Below are 22,573 nucleotides of genomic sequence, written 5' to 3'. Positions count from 1 at the left end.
GCACAATGTCAGAGAGGAAATGTGATTGAAGAGCATGAAAAATAAAAGCACAACGACTGAAAGAACAGCGGGACCCAGATCTACTAAAGAAAATTCCTAAATTGTCGGGATTTTTCGAGGTTGCGGACTCTTCTTCTGTTCTAGATGTTTTTTTCCTGATAAAGCATCATTAATAATGTGGGGGGCCCAAACAAACAGTAGCCTAGGGGCCCATGACCACCTTCATCCGCCACTGGTTGTGCGAGTTCAACGCAAAAAAATAACCTCAAACTTGCTACAATCTATCACATCCAGGAGCCACACGGTGGAATGTTTGGTATGTATTTTTTGAATACGCGAACAACACAGGTGGAAACATTGTCTTTATATTATGTGTTCAGATAACAAAAGGAAGTGAAGCTTAATATAAATGCTAGATACAATTTTATTATAATACAAATGTACTTTTGAATCTTCATTAGAGCTAACAGATGAAAAGTATTGTGTATTTCTGGCAAAATTGTTAAAACCCCACCCCTACACCAGACGGTCGAATGGTTTCTCCCACCGTGTCCTGCGCAGCCCTGACTGCAAATCAATGAAGCCAGTCAAACAAACGGGGCTGGGCAATCGAAGTTGGGACAATTTACGGAGGTTTCTATTGCCGGATAGTCGACGACATTAAGGATATGTATACAGCTACTATGTATAGCATTCTGCTTTTGTGTCTTTTAACGGAGTAAGGGGGATATCCGTGTGAAATAATTTTCGACTTATACGAGGAGTTTGATGTATTTCGACAGAAACATTGTAGCTTAAGTGAAAAACTACCCTCCCTATTCAAATTAAGGATGATTTTTGCTAATTCTGGAAACCCACTAAGGACTCCGTATCGCAAACAGGTAAATACGCTCATATTTGAACAGCTTTCAGACATTTTAAGCCCACAGTTGACTTATGGAAGTCGCTAAAAAAAAAAGGTGACAGCAGTTCATAGCCTAATACAACTTTGGCTACATATTCGTCGACGCACTAAAACAGAAAGGAAACTTAATTTCCTTCGCGTATTTGATTTCAAATGGCAGTGTTGTGTTACAGTGTTTGATGAAACGTTCACGTACAGGAGGCTACTTATGCATAATGAGAATGCCTGCTGCTGCTGCTGCTGTTCGGGCTGCGGTCCAGGTCCGACACTGTTGGAGAGACACAGGCCTAAGACCTCCGTTGATGTATAGTGGCCACATAGCAAAATAGTTAGTTGTATATATTGGATTATAAATGAAGGACACATGAGCTGCCAATGAAGACCGCTTTAAAGAAACTCGACCGAATCGAAGTTTGCAATTTCCACTTTCCTTTTTGTAACCAGTAAACATTGGTTGGTTTCTATTTTGCCACTCACTTACAGTACACCATTGTTAACTTATGTTATTCAGACACCCTAATTTTTTCTTGCAGTATTAGGTTTCTATGTGTTGTACATAACTCCACATCATGGATGACTTAACTGTCCACTGATAAATTCACTTTGTCCCGGTTACATAATAGATTTTTTAAAACTCCCTTTAGCCAAACGATTTGAATAAGCATATTTACTGTGGCGTGCTCATGCTGTTATCCTGTGGCTGTATAGCTCCATGGGCGAGGCCTGTTACTGGAAGCCCTGTGTGTATTTCCAGTTCGGATATGACGGGCTCTGCCGGCCTGGAGCTGGCTGATAAGATGACGTCCTCTCCCTCTATCACAGTCTCTCACAGTCCTGCATCTGAGTAGCCAAGGCTCATTTAGCCTATGAAAAATTAAATTCACCTTATTCACGTGAAGCTGCACTCACCCGAATCCCAGACTGAAAGTGGATCTCGGGGCACATTCTCTTTAAAGACTGGCTTGTCTTGAGTTGGTTTACATGTTATAAACTACTGCTTGAATGTAATTATGTGTCATTTTTCTAAATATAAATACAACATGTAGCTTTTTGTATTGGATCTACAGGCTTTTGTCTGTATCCCCATTGATTTTAGATGTGTTTAGTTTTACCATGCCGGGCCCTACACTTCAAGTTATTAAGCGGGTAATATAAATACATATGTATGAAATATACAGTTTTGAGCTCCATAGTGTCTGCCTGAAATTTATAAGTAGGGAGTAGCCTCAGCTTTACATTTTTTCAGGGTGTGTTCACGAATCAGTGTTTACCTATTTAAGAATAGCTCTTTTGCTATGCTGAGAAGGGGTAAGTTGTTATTGCAGATTTGTTTTATTTCTTTTGTTTGGATGAAAACCCTACGAAGATTGAGAAATGTAGTTTTCATGTTAAAGAAGGTGCAGTTTCTCAACACAGAACTGGTATGATGACACAGAATCTGCCACCTTTACTTTAGCCCCACTGGCACCACTGGAATCAGAGTAATTCACATTTGGTGCCCAATTGAGTAACTTAAAGGGGTAGTTTATATTTTTTATTTATTTCTTTTAAGTGGGGATTGTATGAAGTAGGCTACCTATCTGTAGTCATTGTATGACTGACATTAGATGGCGGTCGCCGCAGCTCCAGTTTGGACAAGCAGGCAGGAGTACCGACATTGAAGCTAAGCAATTTACAGCTGTGGATGAGTTGCCTGGAACCTTAAAACCTGCCCACTCCACAGAGTTGACTGATTTGTCTGGTATTGTGACACGAAACTGCTATGTTTCTGTAAAAAAAAAACACAGACGAGCCAATGAGCATCACATGGGAATTAACAATTAGCCAACCAGCAACATGTTTGGGACTAACACCGTTGTTAAGATGTGTGTTTACATCACTGGCTATTCACAAGTAAGGATCATTTGTTTTGAGCGTAGAAACTTCCCCAAATGACTCGTTTCAATATCGGAATATAATCAATTATGTCTGATAACATTTTGGAAAGTCTCAAAGAGCTTTAATTATTTAACCCTCTATTTATTTAGCATAGTGCTAAACCGGAAGTTAATCAGCTCGGACTGGAAGTCTTTCATAGCTCTACCTTGCCATCAAGGTTTACGCGAGGAGAACTGGAGCTGTTATCTACGCTCTTGTCAAAGCCACTGGATTCCATTGACAAAAACAGTAGTTCTACCTTGTAGAACACAGGAGTTGCTGGTCTGCTGTTGCCTCAATCGATTGGTTTTTGTTTTGTCAGTTCCCAATCCTTTAAAACACAGAACTCATACAATAACACAAACTAACTGACCAATACGGGCGGCTGCTGGCTGAGTGGTTGGAGCAGCCGCCCCATGTAAAGAGGCTGAAGGTCCTCGAGTCAGCGGCCGCAGGGTCGACTCTGACCTGCGGCCCTTTGCTGCATGTCTCCCCCTTCTCTCTCACCCCGTTGACTGTCTGTCCTATCTAGTAAAGGGCTTAAAACTGCCAAATGAAGATGAATGAATGAAAAAAAAAAGAACTAACTAACCAATCGAGGCAGCAGTAGACCAGCAACTAGCTTCAGTTTCCCTGTGTGTAAACTTAAACAGGGCTGTCTGAAGGCAAGGTAAAATGCTTAAGGTATTCTAAAATTGGATTCTCTTAACTTATCTTCAGGTGGCTAAAATACGCTAGGCTGCTGCCTCCATCCACAGCGATACATTGCTTAGCTTCTGTGCCTGTCGTACTGCCTGCTTCTCCAAACTGGGGGAGTGTTGACCGCCATCAACTATAGGTAGTTTCACATTGCCAGCACTTAAGTATCGCGTGGTTGCACAAGTTAACATTCTGATATTGAAAAATAAAACGCTCTAGGCTGTTCGTACTTCTTTAAACTAATCATAGTTGTCGTGGGCAGTGCCAAGCCCCAGATAGAGCAATGGTGCCCCTACAAAACAAATAACCACTACGTACATCCGACAACCCAGACTAAATGTAGGTAATACACTTATTATTGATAAGTACCTCATATAACCCCACTGAAAATAATAACTATCCCTCTAAAGAATAAATCATGTTTCTTTGGAGGAAAGCCTAATCTGTGATCCATGTTTCCTGGCAGCCTCATAACAATCAGGATATTCACTTTAGCCACGGTTATGTTGTTTGTAAATGAGGGCTAGTCATGAGAGCAACTGTGAGCAATTTTTCACATTTATTATTGTTCAGGCTGTTTAGGGTTTTTTATTTTGTTTTCAAAGAACTTCAGAAGATTTTGTGACTACCTACAATCAACATTATTGTTGTCTTTATGGCAATTACTGAAGAGCATGAGCAGTTTCTCTGATAATCCATTACATATTTTTATTTGAGAAACAATTAAGTTTGTGCCATGCTTAAGAGAGCAGATTACTTGTTGTTATGGTGGAAGAAATGAGGTCTTGTGCCATCAATCGGCATGTGAGGCTGTTGACCGGTCAGTCACAAGAGAAGATCCTCTAGTCCAGACTTGGGTTGCTCAATCCTGTCACCACTTCATGCTTGGGATTCCAGCAGCTTCCTCTCAGCTTGTGAATCCTCAGAGAGGGGGGTGGGGGGAGGGGGAATCAGTGCTGGATAGTAAAGAAGAAGACAAATCCCTGGAGGGGAGAGCTCTCTTGGACTATAACATCTGCGTCTTGTAAATAAGCACAAAGTTGCTCAATCACTGAAGGATTTCCGCTTTTTCCCCCCTTGCCCTCGGAAAGATAGGCCCTGCAGCTATTATAAGTACAATACTTAGACTTAGAAAAATGCATGTAGCATGGGAAAATTGCAGTGGCAGCTTTTGACTGTGTTCTATATAGTCTCAGGGCAAAAAATAGTAATTGTTTTTTTTCTTCTTGAATTAATAAGAAAAGAAATACCTTCGTACCAGAAGTCATACAAACCATTCAGAGCATATAAATAAAGTTGGTCATTAATGAGAGTGCTAAGGTTAAGAAGTCAGGCACTACACCAGAGATGATTGTTTATGTTGACCTGCAAATACCATATTCGACACCCTGAGGAAGTATAACATCAGTGTGACACTGATGTCAGAGTTACAAGCCCCTGTGGACCCTGATTGTGCTGACCGCGGAGGTGTGATGGAGATTCTGTTCTGCAGATATGGATCACTTCTCTGTAAAACATTAATTCTCACACTGGACAGAAACCAGCTTGATACTAATGATGGAGTGTCGAGATAGTTCACCCCCCCATATGAGTACATATACCTGACTTGTGGAGGACACACAGTGGGCCTTTATTGGTTTATGTATATGTGAAAGCATACACTGAGAGGCATCTAATCATGTTATCTCCTCTTGTATCTCCCTCCTTTTTTGTTAGAGAAGTGTAAAGTGTAGAGATTTTGCAACAGGTTGTTGTTTTGTCCTGACATGGACAAGGATAAGGCTTACTTAAAGCTGCTGTAATCAATATTGTTAAATTAACCATTGGGTAAATGACAATGTGCATGTGAAAGGGGGCGCTTGCAGTGACGTACCCACAGACAACATTTCAGCGTCTTTTATTAAACTCTTTTGGTTTTACAGCCCACAACTTTCCTGGTTTGGTTCACTCTCACCACATCAGCGTCATATCCAGACACAACATTCAGTTTTTTTTCAGCTCTAAAAAAGCTCTGAAAACGCACTGTACGTTACCTACCCAGCACCAAGCAGTAGACAGAAACAATTTGCGGATAGCTAATGTAAATAGTGTTGGCTTTTGCAGCTCAATCACTAGAAATTTCCCTCAGGGGTTGATGGGGAGCAAAATAGACCTAAAGAGAGGGAATACTGGTATATGTAATTCCATATTGTTTCTGTCACAATATCAAAAAACCACCTGCCAAACTAGAGATTGACCATATGGATTTTTAAGGGCCGATGATGGTTTTTTTTCATCAGCCTTAGCCGATGATGGATATGAACTGCAGATTCTACTTTTTTGCCCTCAATTTGCATCATAAGAATTACACAGTGATGATAACAAATGTTACGAGTCTCAATTAAAAAAAAAAAAAGTAACATTTATTGAACTTAAAAAAGGCGTCTCCATCAACACAGAGCTGCCTGTGGACTGGAATAATGCGGGGGGGGGGGGGGGGGGGGGGGGGTATTGGCATGCGCAGCAGCCCGCATCGGCCAGTACAATACACCTAAAAAACGCAAATATGTCCAATGTCAGGGTCTAGCACTATGCCAAACTACGTTACCGCAATATTTACATAAGTTGGACTACGCTTTACATTCTGATCCTTCCACGTTATTTTCATTGCACTGAAGTTCTTGATATAACCTAGAGGATTTAGCCTAGCCCTTAGTATTGGTCTTCCTTTCATAAGGTTGCCATGAAACATGACTCTAAATGCATGCTAATGTTACTCCGTTTCTGCTGGACATGTAAATTAAGGTGATAATGTCAATATTGCGTCTACAGCTTGTTGTGCGCGCAAAATTAGTTATTTAAAAGCACCTTAACCCTCCCTGAAAATCTTATTTATGCTGACCCCCAGTGGTTTAACTTTTCACCTTGATGATGTATAATTGTACTCCAGAGTCCTTCAGTACACTGTGACATCAGAAGCACACTTCTGACTACACCAACCACACCGATTAGCGATGCTGGTTGTGGTCAGAGGTGAATCATTCTTTTAGAGTTGAGAACTTTGAGCCATGAAGATAAACGATATTATTCAATTACCACCCAGCCTTATCTTCAATTCAACCTAGTTTTTTTGTGTTTCCCTGCCTTTTGCAGCCACTTGTTGCCCCATCATCACACCCAATGGCTCCACCCAGCCCAAGCAACAACAGCAGCAGCAGTAGCACTGCAGGCTGGGACCAGCTCAGCAAAACAAACCTCTACATCCGAGGCCTTTCCCCTTCAACCACAGACCATGACCTGGTCAAGCTCTGTCAGCCGTGAGTACCACACTTCCTCTCATTATTATGTGCTATTGATCAGCCATTGATTTTTTGGCCTACTTATATTTTCTGTGGCAATCGGTTTTTGACACACATTTGTTAAAATACAAATAAGGTGTGAAAAAGTAAAAGGCAAGATGTAAATATGCCAGTTTACAAGTGCAGTTGCAACTTATTATTTTGAAAGATCAGAAAATAGTGTTTCCTTTGTTGTCATTTATTGTAGTAAATGTCCTTCCTTTCTAATACACGGACTTTGAATAGTCCTAATTGAAATGGAATATGTTCAAAGCAAGAATTTAAGATGAAATCATGTTCATATAAAGAATAGAGTAGTTTTGGACCATGCAGAGAGCACTATGGATTCATATGTGTATGTTTGAGATTATAATAAATGCAGCAGTATTGCAGGCTTCATTTGAATATGACATGAAAAATGTATACTGAAAACCACACAAGTACAGAGCTTATGTGATGCGCATGTGTAGCACAGCAGCAGAGGTTTCATATATCATGTGTGTGGATAAAGGAGGGATACTGTCAGCACCAGGCTTGTCCACAGCTCTCTTTGTGCTCTGAATGCTTTATATTTGCCAAGCAGAGAGACCACCCTGGTGCCTCAGATATTTTATTTGCTTTTTTTCTGAGGCCCCCATCTTCACAATGCAATACTGACTTTGCAACACAAAGCTGCCATTGCTTCCTTCTGTGATTAGAAATATAATAATATATATTAAATATACATTGACATTGGCCTCAACAGTGACGCTGTGTTTTATTTCCTTTATATTTTATATTATTAGAGAGAGCAACCTAAATGCATTCATTTTCATTTGTTTTTTATGCACAGACAGACGTACTCTCCGTAATATAAACTGCTGTACAGATTGAGAACGGTACAACAAATAAATTAAATACATGATGAAGAACTTTCTGCCCATCCAAAAGCCAATCAGTTGTGTGAAGGATTACAGAGGGGACATAGCTGTCTCCCAATCAAACTTGCTATTCCAATTTCAATTTTCATGAGACTCTTTTATTGAAATGTTATTTATTGTGACTTTTAGCTAGTGATAAAATGGCAACGTACAATTTATTTTAAAAAAGGAAAAAAGACAGCTATTGAGACTCTGTGTATAAAAAAACATTAACCAGACCAGAGTTTTAAATGTCATAATCTCTGAGTTTCCTTAGGTAGTGGTTTTCACATACGTACAAGCATCTGTAAGTGAAAAAAAAATGTGCCAGAAAATGAAAGTCGTATACAGTTCACCAGTGTTTCTAGATATAAAATGAAAACATAAATCATGTCAGAACTTTACATATAGATGACTCCCTCTTTGATACCAACTGAACCATCTTCTCCTAAAAGAGACTTTGTTGACTCTGTATAAAGTTCGATACAGTGGTTTGTTTAAAAAGGGACTGTTTGGCTTTACTCTTAGATGGAGGGGATTTTCAGCACCCCATGGAAACCACTTCCTGTTTCTCTTTCTTTTTTTTTTTTTTACCATGATGTCATAGATTGTTGCTCAACCCTCCCTGTGTGTTTTATAACTGGCTCTGTCTGGTACATGATCCAGCTAACAATGCCTCACCTTTCTGCTCCTCCCCTAGGTATGGCAAAATTGTGTCAACAAAGGCTATCCTGGACAAGACTACAAACAAATGTAAAGGTGTGTGACGTTTTTTTTCTCTTTCCGACCCCGCCCACTCTTTTATCTCTCCCCTATTTATGTATACATCAAGAAATTTCATGAAGTGCCCTGCAGGATTTTCAACACCTCAAAGTGAGGGAAAGTAACTACACTACCCTTTTCTCAAAAATCGGTAGACATCCACTGTGGGACTTCTATCTAAAGATGAAGTCATTCAACAGCTATGCAGTCAGATGATCCAGCAAGTCAGGAAACAGACAGCCAGGCTGCTTAAAGCTGCCTCCCAGCTCATGTTATTTTAAGCCTCAGCCCTTGTCTGTTGGTGTGTCACTGCTGGCTGTGGGTGCTTCCTGGGAAGAAGTGGCCGACTCCTCCTCTTTCTGCTGAGTGACGGTGTTGGTCTTGGTCCATTTCTAGTAGACTACCCATCTCGCTAAAGAGGGACTTACTGATTCTGTCTAGTGCTGATGGGATTAAGAGAGTGCTTTGTCACTGTCCTCTGGATTAAACAGATGCCAGTTCATTGACGGCTCTCAGTGAAAAGGGACACTGTTAAAAACCTTGTAAAGTTCTGACAGAATTTTCAATAAAAGCCAGAGATGGCTTGAGCAGGGACTTTGTGTGAACACGAGTCTCGCAAAATTGTATTTTTACTAATTTCATAATTATCAAGAACTCCTAGTAATAAGTAAGAAAAGGATTTACGTTAGACTTTTGGGAACAATGTGACATTTCTCAACTGAAAGAGCCGTACTGTATTCAACATAATTTAGCTATGATCTATCAATAAGTAGAAAGAAAATAATCGAAGATAATTACCTTTTTTGTGATTATGTTTTTTTTCCAAATCAGTGCCAAAATCTGGCATTTAAAGTGCTTGGTAGTGATAATCAGGACTGAAGTTTAAAAATATTAAACTCAATGAAATTGGAAAATAGTATTTTATGGCAGTTTTTAGACACAGCCATTTCCCCCCCTAAGGAAACAAAACGTTTTTTTAAAAGGGATTCACAAGGGTTAAATATAGCAGCTACAGCAGAGGTTAGGGACTATAGGTTCACCCTGTTGTACCCCCTAGAACAAAGAGCTGACCTGAGCCATGAATGTCACACTGGTATCTGCATCCTCAGCGCTTTTCTAGCTCCACTTCCACACACGCATACAAAGCTCACATAAAATACACACAGTCAGATGGACCTACATTATATAATTCAGAAGTGTAAATGTATACCGTGAATTCACATCGTAACACATAGTAATATGTTATACTTGCTAATAAACACACGCCCCATCCCCACCCGCCACAGAGAGGCATAGGTCAGACCATGCATCAGAGGTTCAGTCATTTATTTGTGTTGGCTGTAGAATATTGCCCTAACTGTTCTACTTGTCTCCTCAGGATATGGCTTTGTGGACTTTGACAGCCCCACTGCAGCTCAGAAAGCCGTGGCTGCCCTGAAGACCACTGGTGTCCAAGCTCAGATGGCAAAGGTGAGGATTCATTACGGCCTAATCCTGACGTCACACACATACAAGTCACCCAGTAAAACTGTTTATCCTCCAACTGACTGGTGAGGCAACCTCAACATAATCTTCATGGTATTAAGTAGCAGCAGGACTGGAATACTTGACTGCAGGGTGCATGCTCCCCAAACATTGCTCTTAAGTGACAGTGAGAGTTGAACCATGAAGGGAGCATGTGCTGAAAACGGTGAATATATGGGCATATGTATGTGTATGGAATGTGTATGTTGCTCACTGCATGTGGATATGGTTTTACAGTAAGCCTGTCCAGGAGCTAAGAATAGTTTTCCTGCCTCCTCCAAAGCACCATTACACATACATTTAGTATCTCCCTGAAAGATAATTTTACTTACTCTTAAACTTTAAAATATGCAAATATGTAAAAAAAAATCGCAGAACATACAAATATCCAAATGTATTGTATTCACTGGACAAGTTGGAGTTACAGTTGATTGCCATGTTAAAGAAATAGTTCAAACTATTGCTTTAATGGTGCCCAGTGTTGTGTGGACAGACGGTCATTAATACACTACACACCCAGCTTTATTTCTTCACAGCATAATACAGGAGAGATGAGTGGCTTCAAAGTAAAACTGCATTACTTTAGGCTCCTACACTCTCTGACATCAGAAAAGGAAGTAAATAATTGTGTGTTGTTATGGTAACAGGAACCAGTCGGGGGAAATTAGTTCCCATACAGCACTGAGAAAGAACCCTTGGCCTCATTTCCCTGTCTGGAGATCTGTAAGGCTTCTTGACATGCCTCTGTGCACCCATTTTACTTTTTTAATTAAAATAGAGCTGCTTAGAGGGGCATGCTGAAGTTTAATCTTTGTATTGTGGAAGGTAAATGCCATTATAAAGTGTGAGCCTTTCACTCCAGCTTTATTCTCACATTTGCTGAAGCTTGTTTGGGCTTAATAGACTCTCTGACAAAGGTCCCTTTTCCTGTTTTTTTTTTTTTTTATCTGCCCAGGCATCCTCAATGGGCTTTCTCTCATTATTATTTTAAAGGCAGGTGGTGGGAAGTGGCCAGATAAGAGTTTCCCTTCTTTTTTCCATATGTTATTTAAATGTGATACTTAATTGTGTGCTTGCCTTTCTCTGTTTGCTTGTAAAGGATTCACCCAATGCACATTTTAACAAGACATTATTAATATAGACAAAACTGCATATAGTGGAATTATTTTAGATGGTTGTATCAAGTTTTGCGAATGACATTAATAGAGGTGCAGCATTGTTTTATATTGTTTCTTATGACTGGAAAGTCCCAGTCCAGTCCCTGGATCAGCAGGTGGGCAGAGGAAGTGGAAGAGCAGCACCTGCCCTTCTCTAAATACCACCATTGTTAGCATAAAAATTATGCTTATTCTAATGTAATATCACCTGGTTAAGTTAAAGTTAAAAATGTATACTGTTAGATATTTTTTTACAGTATCCCTTGCTGAATAAAAAAAACCATCCGGATCTTACTACACTTGAAGACTCGCAGCCTTTGCAGGCGTGGTCCCGGGAATTCTGCAAATGCTGAGAGCTCTCCAAATCCATAATTCATCCACTTCATAAGAAGCCCCAAGCAGAGTGTCTGCAGACTTAAAGAGTGTCCGCCCAGAGTGCAGACTTTACCAGGCTTCACTGATTTATTTCACTGCAATATGAACGTGATATAGTTTTTCCCAATTACAGACTAAAGAAAAAAACAAACTTATTATAAATGCGTAAAACAATTACTATGTAAAATGTTACTTGAATCAGGCACCCCAGAAAGAATATTCAACCACATCATGATACAAAAATATAGCATAAGTGTGTGTGTGTGTGTGTGTGTGTGTGTGTTTATCAAATTTTAATTTACTGATATGAATATTTACAATAGTGAAATAACTGTATATACAAGAGGTACTTAAAATGAATTGTATTATTGCAGCATATCCTACAAAAGCTGTGCAAAGTAATGCCCAATATATAGGCTAAGAAAAAAAATAAGAGGCAAGTTCTGCAGAAATTACCGTGTACATGATTGTAGTGGAAGTGAAAGAGATGACAGTGATGACCACGTCACAGTACGTACGACTGACGGCTCAGTCTACGAGGGTGAATATTTGGATTCAGCCTGTCTCTGTAGCAAGGCAAAGAGCAACATCCCTCCCTTAGCCACACCTATCTTTATATGTTCGTCTTCCACAAGCGTGCGTCAGTCACAGCTGATGACTGATTGATGGGCGGTGACCCATTGAAAGCACAGACGGATGTCTTATCTCGCTGCCATATTTTTGTCACTGCATTCCTCCGAGGGTTTTTCACACAGACTATACTGTCGGTTTTCTTTCTTTCAAATGAGTCAGTATTGAAACACGGGTTGCATACTGCATCAATTAAACACATGGCAATTCACCCCATCGACTCACCCTCAAGCCTTCTTCTGGAATAGAAACTATGTAACAATAAAACCAGGTCAAAATGTATCATGCGTATAATGTCTAACTGGACCATTTAGGGGACAGTCAGCATAAATATGCAACTATGCCACTAAAGGCCTAAAAGGTGAAGCGGAAAAGCAGCCCATGTTATACGCATGTTTGTACACGCCCATGTGTGAAAATCAGTTAAGAGTATCGCTGAAGGTCTGCTGCTCTCTTGTGAGTTATAAGAGCTGCACAGAGCCATGGTGCTGAAACACATATTTGCACCCCTCACTCCATCCTCCCATCTCTCCTTCCTTATGTGTTCAGGACCAGCTCCTTTGATCAAACTCATTTCACAGGTTTTGTTAAATGTTTGTTCAACATTTTGTATAAATGTAGATTTTTCTGTCAGTGTATTACTTATAGTTCTCAGAAATGTCGTTGTAGCTGACTCTGAACAACACAACGCTGATGAATATTAATGATGGGAGGCCACTCCCCAGGGACTCGTAGCTGTGTCTTATGTTTCTGCTGATGCTATTAAAATACAGCCAGAAATCAGCTGATGTGAGCTTCTAGCCACTGTGGACTGCATGCAAATCTCTATTCACCACTGCTCATAGTGACCCTTTGCTAACTAAAACCTCCAACAGAGACGGACAGGAAGAAGCAGAGATAAGCAGAGACATATTAACCCATGACTAATGTGCCTATTAGAAGTCATTCCCAGAGATAAATTATATGTAATTGTGGGGACATCTCTCCATTCCTCCTCCTTGTTACTAAAGCCAGTGTGAATACTTCAAATAAATGTCTTTGTGTTTTTTCCAGGTGTGTTTCAAACATTTACTATAGTATAATAATATTACCTCTGGCTTCCTCTTTCCCTATTTTTCCACTATACAGCAACAAGAACAAGACCCGACAAACTTGTACATCTCCAACTTGCCTATGTCTATAGATGAGCAGGAACTGGAGAACATGTTAAAGCACTTTGGCCAGGTCATATCCACGCGCATCTTGAGGGACTCCAGTGGAGGCAGCAGAGGAGTGGGCTTTGCGAGGTCAGATTCTTGTGTAATTTACTCTCAATGACTCCTTTTCCTGAAATAATATTGAGAGACAGTTTCTTACTGGCGCTACATAGCATTTTAACCTCAATTCCTTTAAACAATGTCAAATATTACACATTGAGAGTAGACTAAATAAAGAGACCCTTTTACAGCAGTAAACAGAAACATGACTCTGCAACCAGTGATATCAAGAATTAGGGAAAAGTGCTGCAATAAACTATTTTTTCTGTTATTAATTAATCTGCCAAATGTTTTTCTTGATAATCGTTAGGTCTATAAAATGTCAGAAAATAGGGAAAAATGTCCATTACAGCTCCTCGATGTCCACGGTAATGTCTTTAAATTATTTGTTTTGTTAAAACCCTAATATATTCAGTTTAATATGATATAAAACAGAGAAAAGCATGACATCTACATAATTGATAGGCTGAGAACAAAGGGTGTTTTCTGCATTTTCAATTAGTTTAACGATAAAATTCTATTTTTCTGTCAAACGATTCATCAACTAGGTTGATTGATTCAAGCTATTTTGGAGGTGGTAATATCCCCTTTTACAAACATTAGGCAACAATGTCAAAATGGGAAATGTGCCTTTTTAGATTTGAGATACAATAGTACTAACTTTACGGTTTAAGATTTAGTGTATCAGAAATACCACCTTCCAATGATAATGTGATATTTTAAAAGCTTTCAAATTGCTTAAAATAATTAAAACATGTTGGGTTTTGCTGATTTCTCATCATGAATTCCCCATGCAGTTTAACGCAGAATAGGTTTCTTAAATGAATACCTCGAAACACGCAGCTATGTGATCGAGAGCAAGGCGGAGAGAACAGTTCACATATGGACAAACGGAAACTCCTTTAAGAAATAGTTTCACAATGACTGGGTGATTTAATTATAGCAGCAAATCTGGCTTCCACCAGTCGTGCTTGCACAACCTGACGTTTGACTGAAATACCTGGACATGACTGACAAAGCACAAATATCATAATGCATCATAGGAATGTTAGTGTGCGTGGGTGTGCACTGATGGATGTGCATGGCAAGTTTTCAAGTTAATTACAACATGTGCACACGTTTGGGCTGAAAGACCTCTTCCACCCATTCAGAAAGGAATATGTTCTTGGAAAGCACCTACTCACCCTCATTTCTGCAGTTCTTACTGATGTAGCTGTGCTCTGTGTCTTTTATAACTTCAGGATGGAGTCAACTGAAAAATGTGATGCAGTCATTTCTCACTTCAATGGAAAGTTTATTAAGACACCTGCAGGTGTTCCAGGTAAGAAGACATACAGTATAATTATCTCATAATTACAGGTATGCACTCCAGACATTTAATGTAGTGTAACTGCCATGCCATGAAAATAATATGTCAAAGAAAATAACAGGATTTGTCTTGTAATTACTATAATGCGTACAGTGTTAATGGACATTGTTGTATAGGCAGGATGAAGTGGTCAGCCAACTGATTCATGCCCCCAGCGAGAGTCAGTGAGACTGCTGCTCATATTCACTCAGTCCTAAGTGGCAGAGCACAGACAAAGAAAACAAGAGAGAGGGAGCTGCTCTGTGTGGCCTCCACTCCCTCTCTAAGCTTTTTAATTGGATTATTAGACTGAAATAGTCTCTGCTGGCCTTGCCTCCTTTCGGAAGGGGATGGGATTACAGCTCCACAGCTGTCGAATTAGATGTCTGCATTCCCGGGCTGGCTAGTAAATGTGCACTCCCAGGCTTCAGGGAGTGAGTGGCGGTAGCAAGGACTAACAGCAGTGTGTATGTGATAATGTTTAAAACAAACCTTTTATTTTATTCTCTCACTATATATCTCTCTTTAGCACCATCTGAACCTTTGCTGTGCAAGTTCGCTGATGGTGGACAAAAAAAGCGACAAAGTCAGAATAAATTTGCCCTTAATGGTCGCGGTTGGGGAAGGGACGCTGACTCCAGACTGGTAAGTGTTATACCTGACCCCAAATAATAAAGGACACATTTCAGGTACACTAAAAATGTGGTATAATAAACAACAGATAGTGTAACACATATTACAACCTAAGGAAAAAAGCAAAGTGACTTTAGCAAAGGGTAGCAAAGGTTCAGCTGTACAATCACCTCAGAGATGCCAACATTTCTTTTCAACCAAATGGTTTATTGCAATAACACAATATACATATATATTGTGTTCAAAGTGCATGAGATATATACATGCATATGTGTATCTATTTGTGTATGTATATGTGTATCTATTTATATATACATGTGTGTATGTATATATGTATATATACATATGTGTGTGTATATATACATGTGTGTGTATATATATACATATGTATACACATGTATATATGTATACATATGTATGTATATATGTATATATACATATGTGTGTATGTATATATGTATATATACATATGTGTGTATATATGTATGTATATATATGTATGTATATATATATGTATGTATATATATACATATGTGTATATATACATCCACATCCCCATTAGCTGATGTTAGCTTAGTTGACATCAGCTAATGGGGATTCTTTAAATAAACAAAAATATTGTTAAGTGTCGCTGAAGAGTCATGTGTCATCTTTCACACTTTTAGTCGCGATCCTGGTAATGTTCCCTGCTTTTAGTTATAAAGCCTTGCATAGTCCAGGGCGCCCTCTGTTAGGTTTCAGTGGACACACAATAGTCTGTCAGATGATGAAGTGTTGGTGTTGCGTGCTTCACTTAAGTTGCCAAACCTGTGCCTTCTTTTGTTCCCAGGCTGGAATGACACTCACATATGACCCCAGTGCAGCTGCTATGCAAAATGGGTAAACTACTGTCCAACAACAGATTAGATTGCACTCTTGTAATCAGTATATATTTCATGGTACTTAACTTTGTTATGTTATTAAATTACTCTTTATTCTGTGCCCACAGATTCTTCCCACATGCATACAGTATTTCAAACAGGATGATTGCTCAAACATCCATGTCTCCTTACATGTCTCCGGTTTCAACATACCAGGTCTGAATCCTTCTCTTTAATGATGGATATGCAGCTTTGATACTGTAATATTACAACAAACACACAACATTTCATTCATCAGTTATACATATAGTAGCTCAGCTATAGTGTTAATAAACCATGTGTCATCAGGACTCTGAAACTCGTCCTCTGGGGTTTTGGAAGTGTCAGTTAAATATGTGACAATGGGCACAGTGGCCTTTCATTTGCCAGTCACAATCGCATGTGATCTCTAGAAATAGCAGCTGTTCAATGCCGGTGTGTTTACAGTGTTTTTGTGTGATGTTCCAGGTGCAGAACCCATCCTGGGTGTCTCATCAACCCTACATCATGCAGCACCCAGTAAGAACAAAATCTCATCATCACTGTCCTTATCACAACTCTATTTTTTTTTATTTCATCAAAACATTTCCCTCTGAGGTTGTAACAGGATTGAAACATTTTTTCTGTAAACAGACACAATATGGGAGAGTAGTAGTTACACATAAGGTGACCCTGATCCTTGAGGATTTACAGTACTTAAATGTTTGCATAGGAATGTAAAAAAACGACTGCTTTGGAGAGGCAATGAAGAGCTGTGTATTTGATGGCAGATGCCGAATATTCGCCAAAGCAGATGGGTTTGAATTTAGAGAGAAAGAGAGTCCTTTCTTTCTTTAAAGAATGAGCCAGCATAGATGAGAAAACACTGCTTGATGCAACAGGCCAGGCAAGAATAGACAACTTGCTCAACTTGTGACAATTCACCTTCTGGTGTGGGCATTAGATGTGAAGTCTAAGATTACTCAGCATCTCTTTCCCTGAAATCCAATCCTGCAAAAGTCATTATACATTTACTTCCTAGATATTTTGGAGAATTGTCAGGAATTTCTATCATTGTTATGAAGTTTTTTTTTTTGTTTTTTTACCAGTAGTTCAGTTTTACAGAAGAAAATCCCCTTAGTGACTTTGTATGTGTCGAAGCTGCATACATTCCTCCCATCTGCTCACACTTCCAGGGTACTGTGATATCTCCCTCTATGGACCCATCTATGTCACTACAGCCTACTTCTATGATGGCCCCTCTTACGCAGCAGATGAGTCACCTTTCTATGGGCAGTGCAGGAACGGTGAGAGAACTCTGCATGAGATCAGCGATAAGTTCGCACATTATACTTATCTGAGAATGACTACAAGTGCTTCATTGAACTGTGTGCAGATCAAGAGCGTGCTCACTACATAACTCAATCCCTCTCTCCATTGTGCAGTTTATGGCCACCAACACAGCTATGCAAGGAGCATATATCCCTCAGTATGCACACATGCAGACATCAAATGTTCCTGTAGAGGTAGGTGGTATACTAATTTTCAGGTTCACTCTTGTATTTATGGGTTTCTACTACAACCCATTTACCTGCTTTTTTTTTTTTTCTTGTACTGTCTGAATATACCTGTATTCACCCTCTGTCTGAAATGCTCTGTTTTAGCGCCTGTCTCTTTAAAAGTGGAAAGCCTAGTCTGTTTTGATTGGTCAGTGTTTCCAGGTCTTCCTCATCAGCCAGAGAATGACTGTAACGACACTCTAGCAGCACTTTCTACCTATATATAGAAAAGCTGTGACATCTCGACCATCACCACCTCTGTGGATTGAACATTTACATAATTTCACAGTGTTTAAATAGCACCTTGACTTGTTTTATAATAAATAAATGAAAATGCATGGGAAATCGCCACCAATTTAAAACAACAGCTCATTGTTATTTTACTTTCTCTTGCAGGAAAATGGTGCACAGTCACAAGTGGACTCATCCAGCAATCATTCCCCATACTCCTACCAACAAACCAAGTAGTGCTGATCATTTGGACTGCAGCTAAAACAATCATGTCTACAAATGCAACAGATGCCAAGGATCTTTTCACTGTTTTGCACAGGTGCTGCAAAGATTTAAGTGAGGCTATTTTGGTATACTTTTCGGAGATAATATCCGAAGTTCATCAAATGATTTGAAATATATATAATTTTTTTTTTCTTTTTTAAAGATTTGAAAAAGTTTTATTTTCATACTAAGCGTTTATTTTTTACCAAGGATTGACACAGAATACAAGGAAGAATCACGTGACTGTGTTCAAAGTGCATGATAGTAAATAATGTGTTTTGGTAATATTTCCAGATTTTTTTTTTGTGAAGACTTTTTTTCACCCAGACCTTTTTTTTTTTTTTTAAATATATGTTTTTGTGCTTGCTGTGTGAGTGTTGCTATGGTGAAGTGTTATGTGTTGTTTTCTTGTAAAGTGATTTATCTCAATATTTTAGAATGACCTTGCTGTCTGATTAAAATTTGCCTTCATAGATTTTATACAGTTGTTGTGAAGACCACCACAGAGAGCAGCAATAAGCAAAACATGTTGAGAGCTATTGCCTTGGAAATTACCTATGTAGGACTTTTTTTATGACATCTATGTGTTATTGCTTTTCCCCTTTCAAAACTGGTAGAAAAGTAGAAGAAATTTTAGATTTAAAATGCAAATGCCTCTCAATCTGATAATTGTATTGGATGTACTATTTATTTAGTAAGACCTTACATGTCTTCTCATGTGTCTGGATATTGGAATGTTTTACCCTTTGAATCTTGCCTTTGTGATTACTTGGTATTGTAGAATAGCCGAAATTGAACTTGGTGGGGTGGGGGATAGAGAAGGGCCAAAAATATTTTGTTTGTCGGCTGTGTTTTTGTCTTTTGGGTTATGTTGATTGTTCTTTTGATGGGGTGTGTCTTTTTTCAGTTTTATTTGAAAAAACTAACAGAAAAACATAGACTTATGATTGTGCATAAAAACACAACTCTCAAAGCCTTGTAATAGAACCTAGGCAAACGTTCAGCGAGTTGGGGGGTAAAATGAGATGAATATGTATATTTTATTGCACCTCACTCTTTGATAGGAAACAACCAAGCTAGGCACGTTCAATTGTAGTTTACTTCACCAAAGATTGTGTGCTAGTACACTGAGGAAATCATTTGGCTCTATAACCACGACACAAGTGACCCTGCAAACTAGATTGCAGCTTGGACAGTGTGCCTTTTTTTTGTACAATTATAATTCAGTTTCATAGTACAGTACAATAGAGACGCGCGTAAGCATGAAGGAAGGCCTGGATCCAACAAGTGCCACAGGTTAATTTCATACATACAGAAAAATGGAAAATGCAACATTATAGTGAAGCTTTTTGATTATTTGCTTATCATTCAATAAGCCTGTGATCCGACCTGGTGGTCAGTCAGACCAGTTATCTACCTCAGAGTTTTCTTTCTCCTCTGTACTAGGTCGGGTTAGCAGGTCCAGCCCGCCCTTCCAGACCAAATGCCACGCTCAGGAGCTTGCCACACAAAACTGTTTCCTTTATAGGTTGTTTTAAATACCTTTACCATGAGACCTATTTTTTTTTTTTATAATGTGCTATTGTTATGATTGGGTGAGCGGCAAACTGTTTCTACTCATTCACACATTCAGTTTCATAGTTTTAAAGAGCTGCTGCTTTTATGGCAATAGATTTCAGAGGCTGATTTTTAAAATGTTAAAGACCAACAATGGCAACAAAGCGTTTTGGTGTTCGTTGGATCTGTGCTCCTTTAAACAAACATTGTTTGTTGCTTTTTCGAGGGTCTATACAAACTCGCAGCAGCATTTCCTCCGTAGTTAGCTTGGGCGTGCAACAAATTTAAAGGGTCGCTGTGATGATACTTGAGATTTCTGTGTAAAGCCTGAGACTGAGAAGTAATACTGTCTTGTGAGGTCAATGCTGCTAGTAGTGTCTGAACCAAGTGCCATAGTATCGGGGTCAAGAGTTGCAGAGGTGCATATAAGAAAAATTGCTCATATAAGTAACCACCATGTTGAACAGTCATTAAGTTATATGAAAGATAATTTATAAAGATTGTTGTACAGACAGCTTGAGGAAATAAGAGATTTTCATAGAGCTAAATGAAAGTTTGTTTTTATTACTTGTGCCACACAATTGCCAGTGGTAACTTGTATGTACAGTTTAAGGAAACTTTCCTCTGTAAATTTTGTTTTGTAGTGTTTCTTAAAGCCAAAGAATTTTGTTTTTTCAGTAGAATGTTTCCTAAGCTTTATTCTTTTAATTTCTTTGACATTTTTGAATAAAAAAAATTCAACTTTTACTCCATTATACATCCAGTCTTTTATGTGTTATGGTTTGATTATACCCGGTAGCTAACCTTGGATTGATGACGAAATTATGTAAATAAATCATTTGTGCCAGTATTTTTTTTTCTAATAGTTGAACAGTTAGTTTTAACACGATGATGGTTGTTACTGGAGCTTGGCTGCAGCTTCGGAGGACTGACATCCAAGCACAGTCTCTCTCTTTATCTTCCTCTCTCCTTTTACACATAGGGTTGATGAAATATACTTGAGTGTTTTTCACATTGACAGAAGATCAAAAACACAAAACTGGAAGAAGAAAAAGAAACATCTGTTTTGTTCCCCCGTCAACGCAGCAGCTGACAGAGGTCACGGCTGTCATTTTTGTTCAAGATAGCAGACTCCACTGATGTGACAGTTACCACCTCACACATACATTAACCAATATATCAGATATTCACTCTGTGAATTATTAATAAATGATCTCTCACAGCTGGCAAGACAAGATATTCTGCCATGGACTGAAAAGTTACGATGTATCAACGGAGATGTTTTCCTTATAATGTGACGTCATCATACAATAACTAAATACAACAAAATACATACACTACACCTATCCCACACTACTGTGCATAGCTATTAGATGGTTGCAGTCCTCTATTCCATCAATTATAATAACTGAGCTCAGCTTTGTATCAGCACTGACCAAGGAAATGTATTCCTCTGAGCATGTTAATGTAGTTGTAGCATAGCTCTGTTGAGTTTGTCCACAAGTATTTCTGAATTGCTTTCAACCCATAGAGTAAGGACCTGGTAAGGTATTATAGAAACACTGTTGCATGGTATTAATGACAACATGCGTGGCCCCATCAGGGTGAGTTATGGGTACCAGGGTGGGTGGATGGGGGCATCTGTGAGCAGGCCTTGCCATGGCAGATGGGTCCCCACAGTACCCTGCAGGGTGTTGTGCCACCCTACGGGAAGCCACCAGCTCCAGACGAGGAGCAAAACTCACGCTCCAGCTGTCTGTGTTTGCGCCACCTGCGCCTACAAGCAAGGGAGTTGATACCCCCTTACCCCCCCTGGACAACAGCCTCTCTGCTGCCCCCTCACCTGCTTAGGCAGGAAGCATTCTACATCCATACCCTTTTTTAATCTGCAGTTTGAGAAGAAGGAAGTGCTTTTTCCTATCTACTGGTGTCTTAACGACAGACCATACTGACTGTTATTATTAAGGCAGCATTGTCGTCATATTGTAGCACTCTTTCTTGGACCTGACTGGCTTGACTAGATATTGCAATCATGACAGTGTAGATACACAGGGTGCACACATCAATATAATATCATTGGTCCAGAATAATAGAAACATAATACGAGGTGATGCAATTTGGTGGTACTACAGTACAACTAATGTTCTGTCAACTGACCAGCTGATCTTTCAGTTTACTGTTTCAGTTTTATTTCTTGGTGTTGTGTCAAACCCCTGTATTTTTTTGCTTTATTCTGACTTTACAAACTAACTTCACTAACACAAGAACTTTGAATTAAAATGTTTCAAAATACATAGCATGCATATATTTGAAGTTTATTGTTTACAGGGTGAGCTTCTGCTTGTTATGCATCATCTAGTTTTCCAGAGGGTCCCGGCAAGAAATTGGGTGGTACATACTTAAAAACATAAGTGGAGAAAAAAAAAACGTGACAAATGGTTACAGAAGCAATGATAAAATCTATCAAATAATCTATAAAAGGAAGCACTGATTTCAAATACATTTTTGAATAATTAAATGGATGTAATGGATTTAATGAGTGACGGTAAATTAGTGTAAATGTGATGAGGAGAAAAAGACAATGCTGATGTCCTTATAGTGTCTTAATAAAAACACTAAAGTACATGGCTTTTTAAATTAGTAGGCACTGAGGACATTTTTAA

General features: G+C 39.1%; 1 protein-coding gene across 1 annotated transcript; it reads left to right on the top strand.

Moving 5' to 3' along the window:
- The first annotated feature begins 605 nt into the window (after window positions 1–605).
- On the top strand, window positions 606–20,657 carry rbms1b (RNA binding motif, single stranded interacting protein 1b). The gene is made up of 13 exons (XM_083921256.1): window positions 606–881; window positions 6,653–6,816; window positions 8,437–8,495; window positions 9,877–9,968; window positions 13,313–13,470; window positions 14,682–14,761; window positions 15,318–15,433; window positions 16,251–16,300; window positions 16,410–16,497; window positions 16,789–16,839; window positions 17,496–17,606; window positions 17,745–17,825; window positions 18,255–20,657. Exons 1-13 carry the CDS (start codon window positions 831–833, stop codon window positions 18,324–18,326), a joined length of 1,173 nt encoding a protein of 390 aa, XP_083777382.1. The 5' UTR covers window positions 606–830; the 3' UTR covers window positions 18,327–20,657.
- Window positions 20,658–22,573: the final 1,916 nt, after the last annotated feature.

This window comes from Echiichthys vipera (assembly GCF_963691815.1).
Source record: "Echiichthys vipera genome assembly, chromosome: 10".
Lineage (NCBI taxonomy): Eukaryota > Metazoa > Chordata > Actinopteri > Perciformes > Trachinidae > Echiichthys > Echiichthys vipera.
The sequence above is the reverse complement of the archived record's forward strand: the minus strand, read 5'-3'. Positions and strand labels throughout refer to the sequence as shown.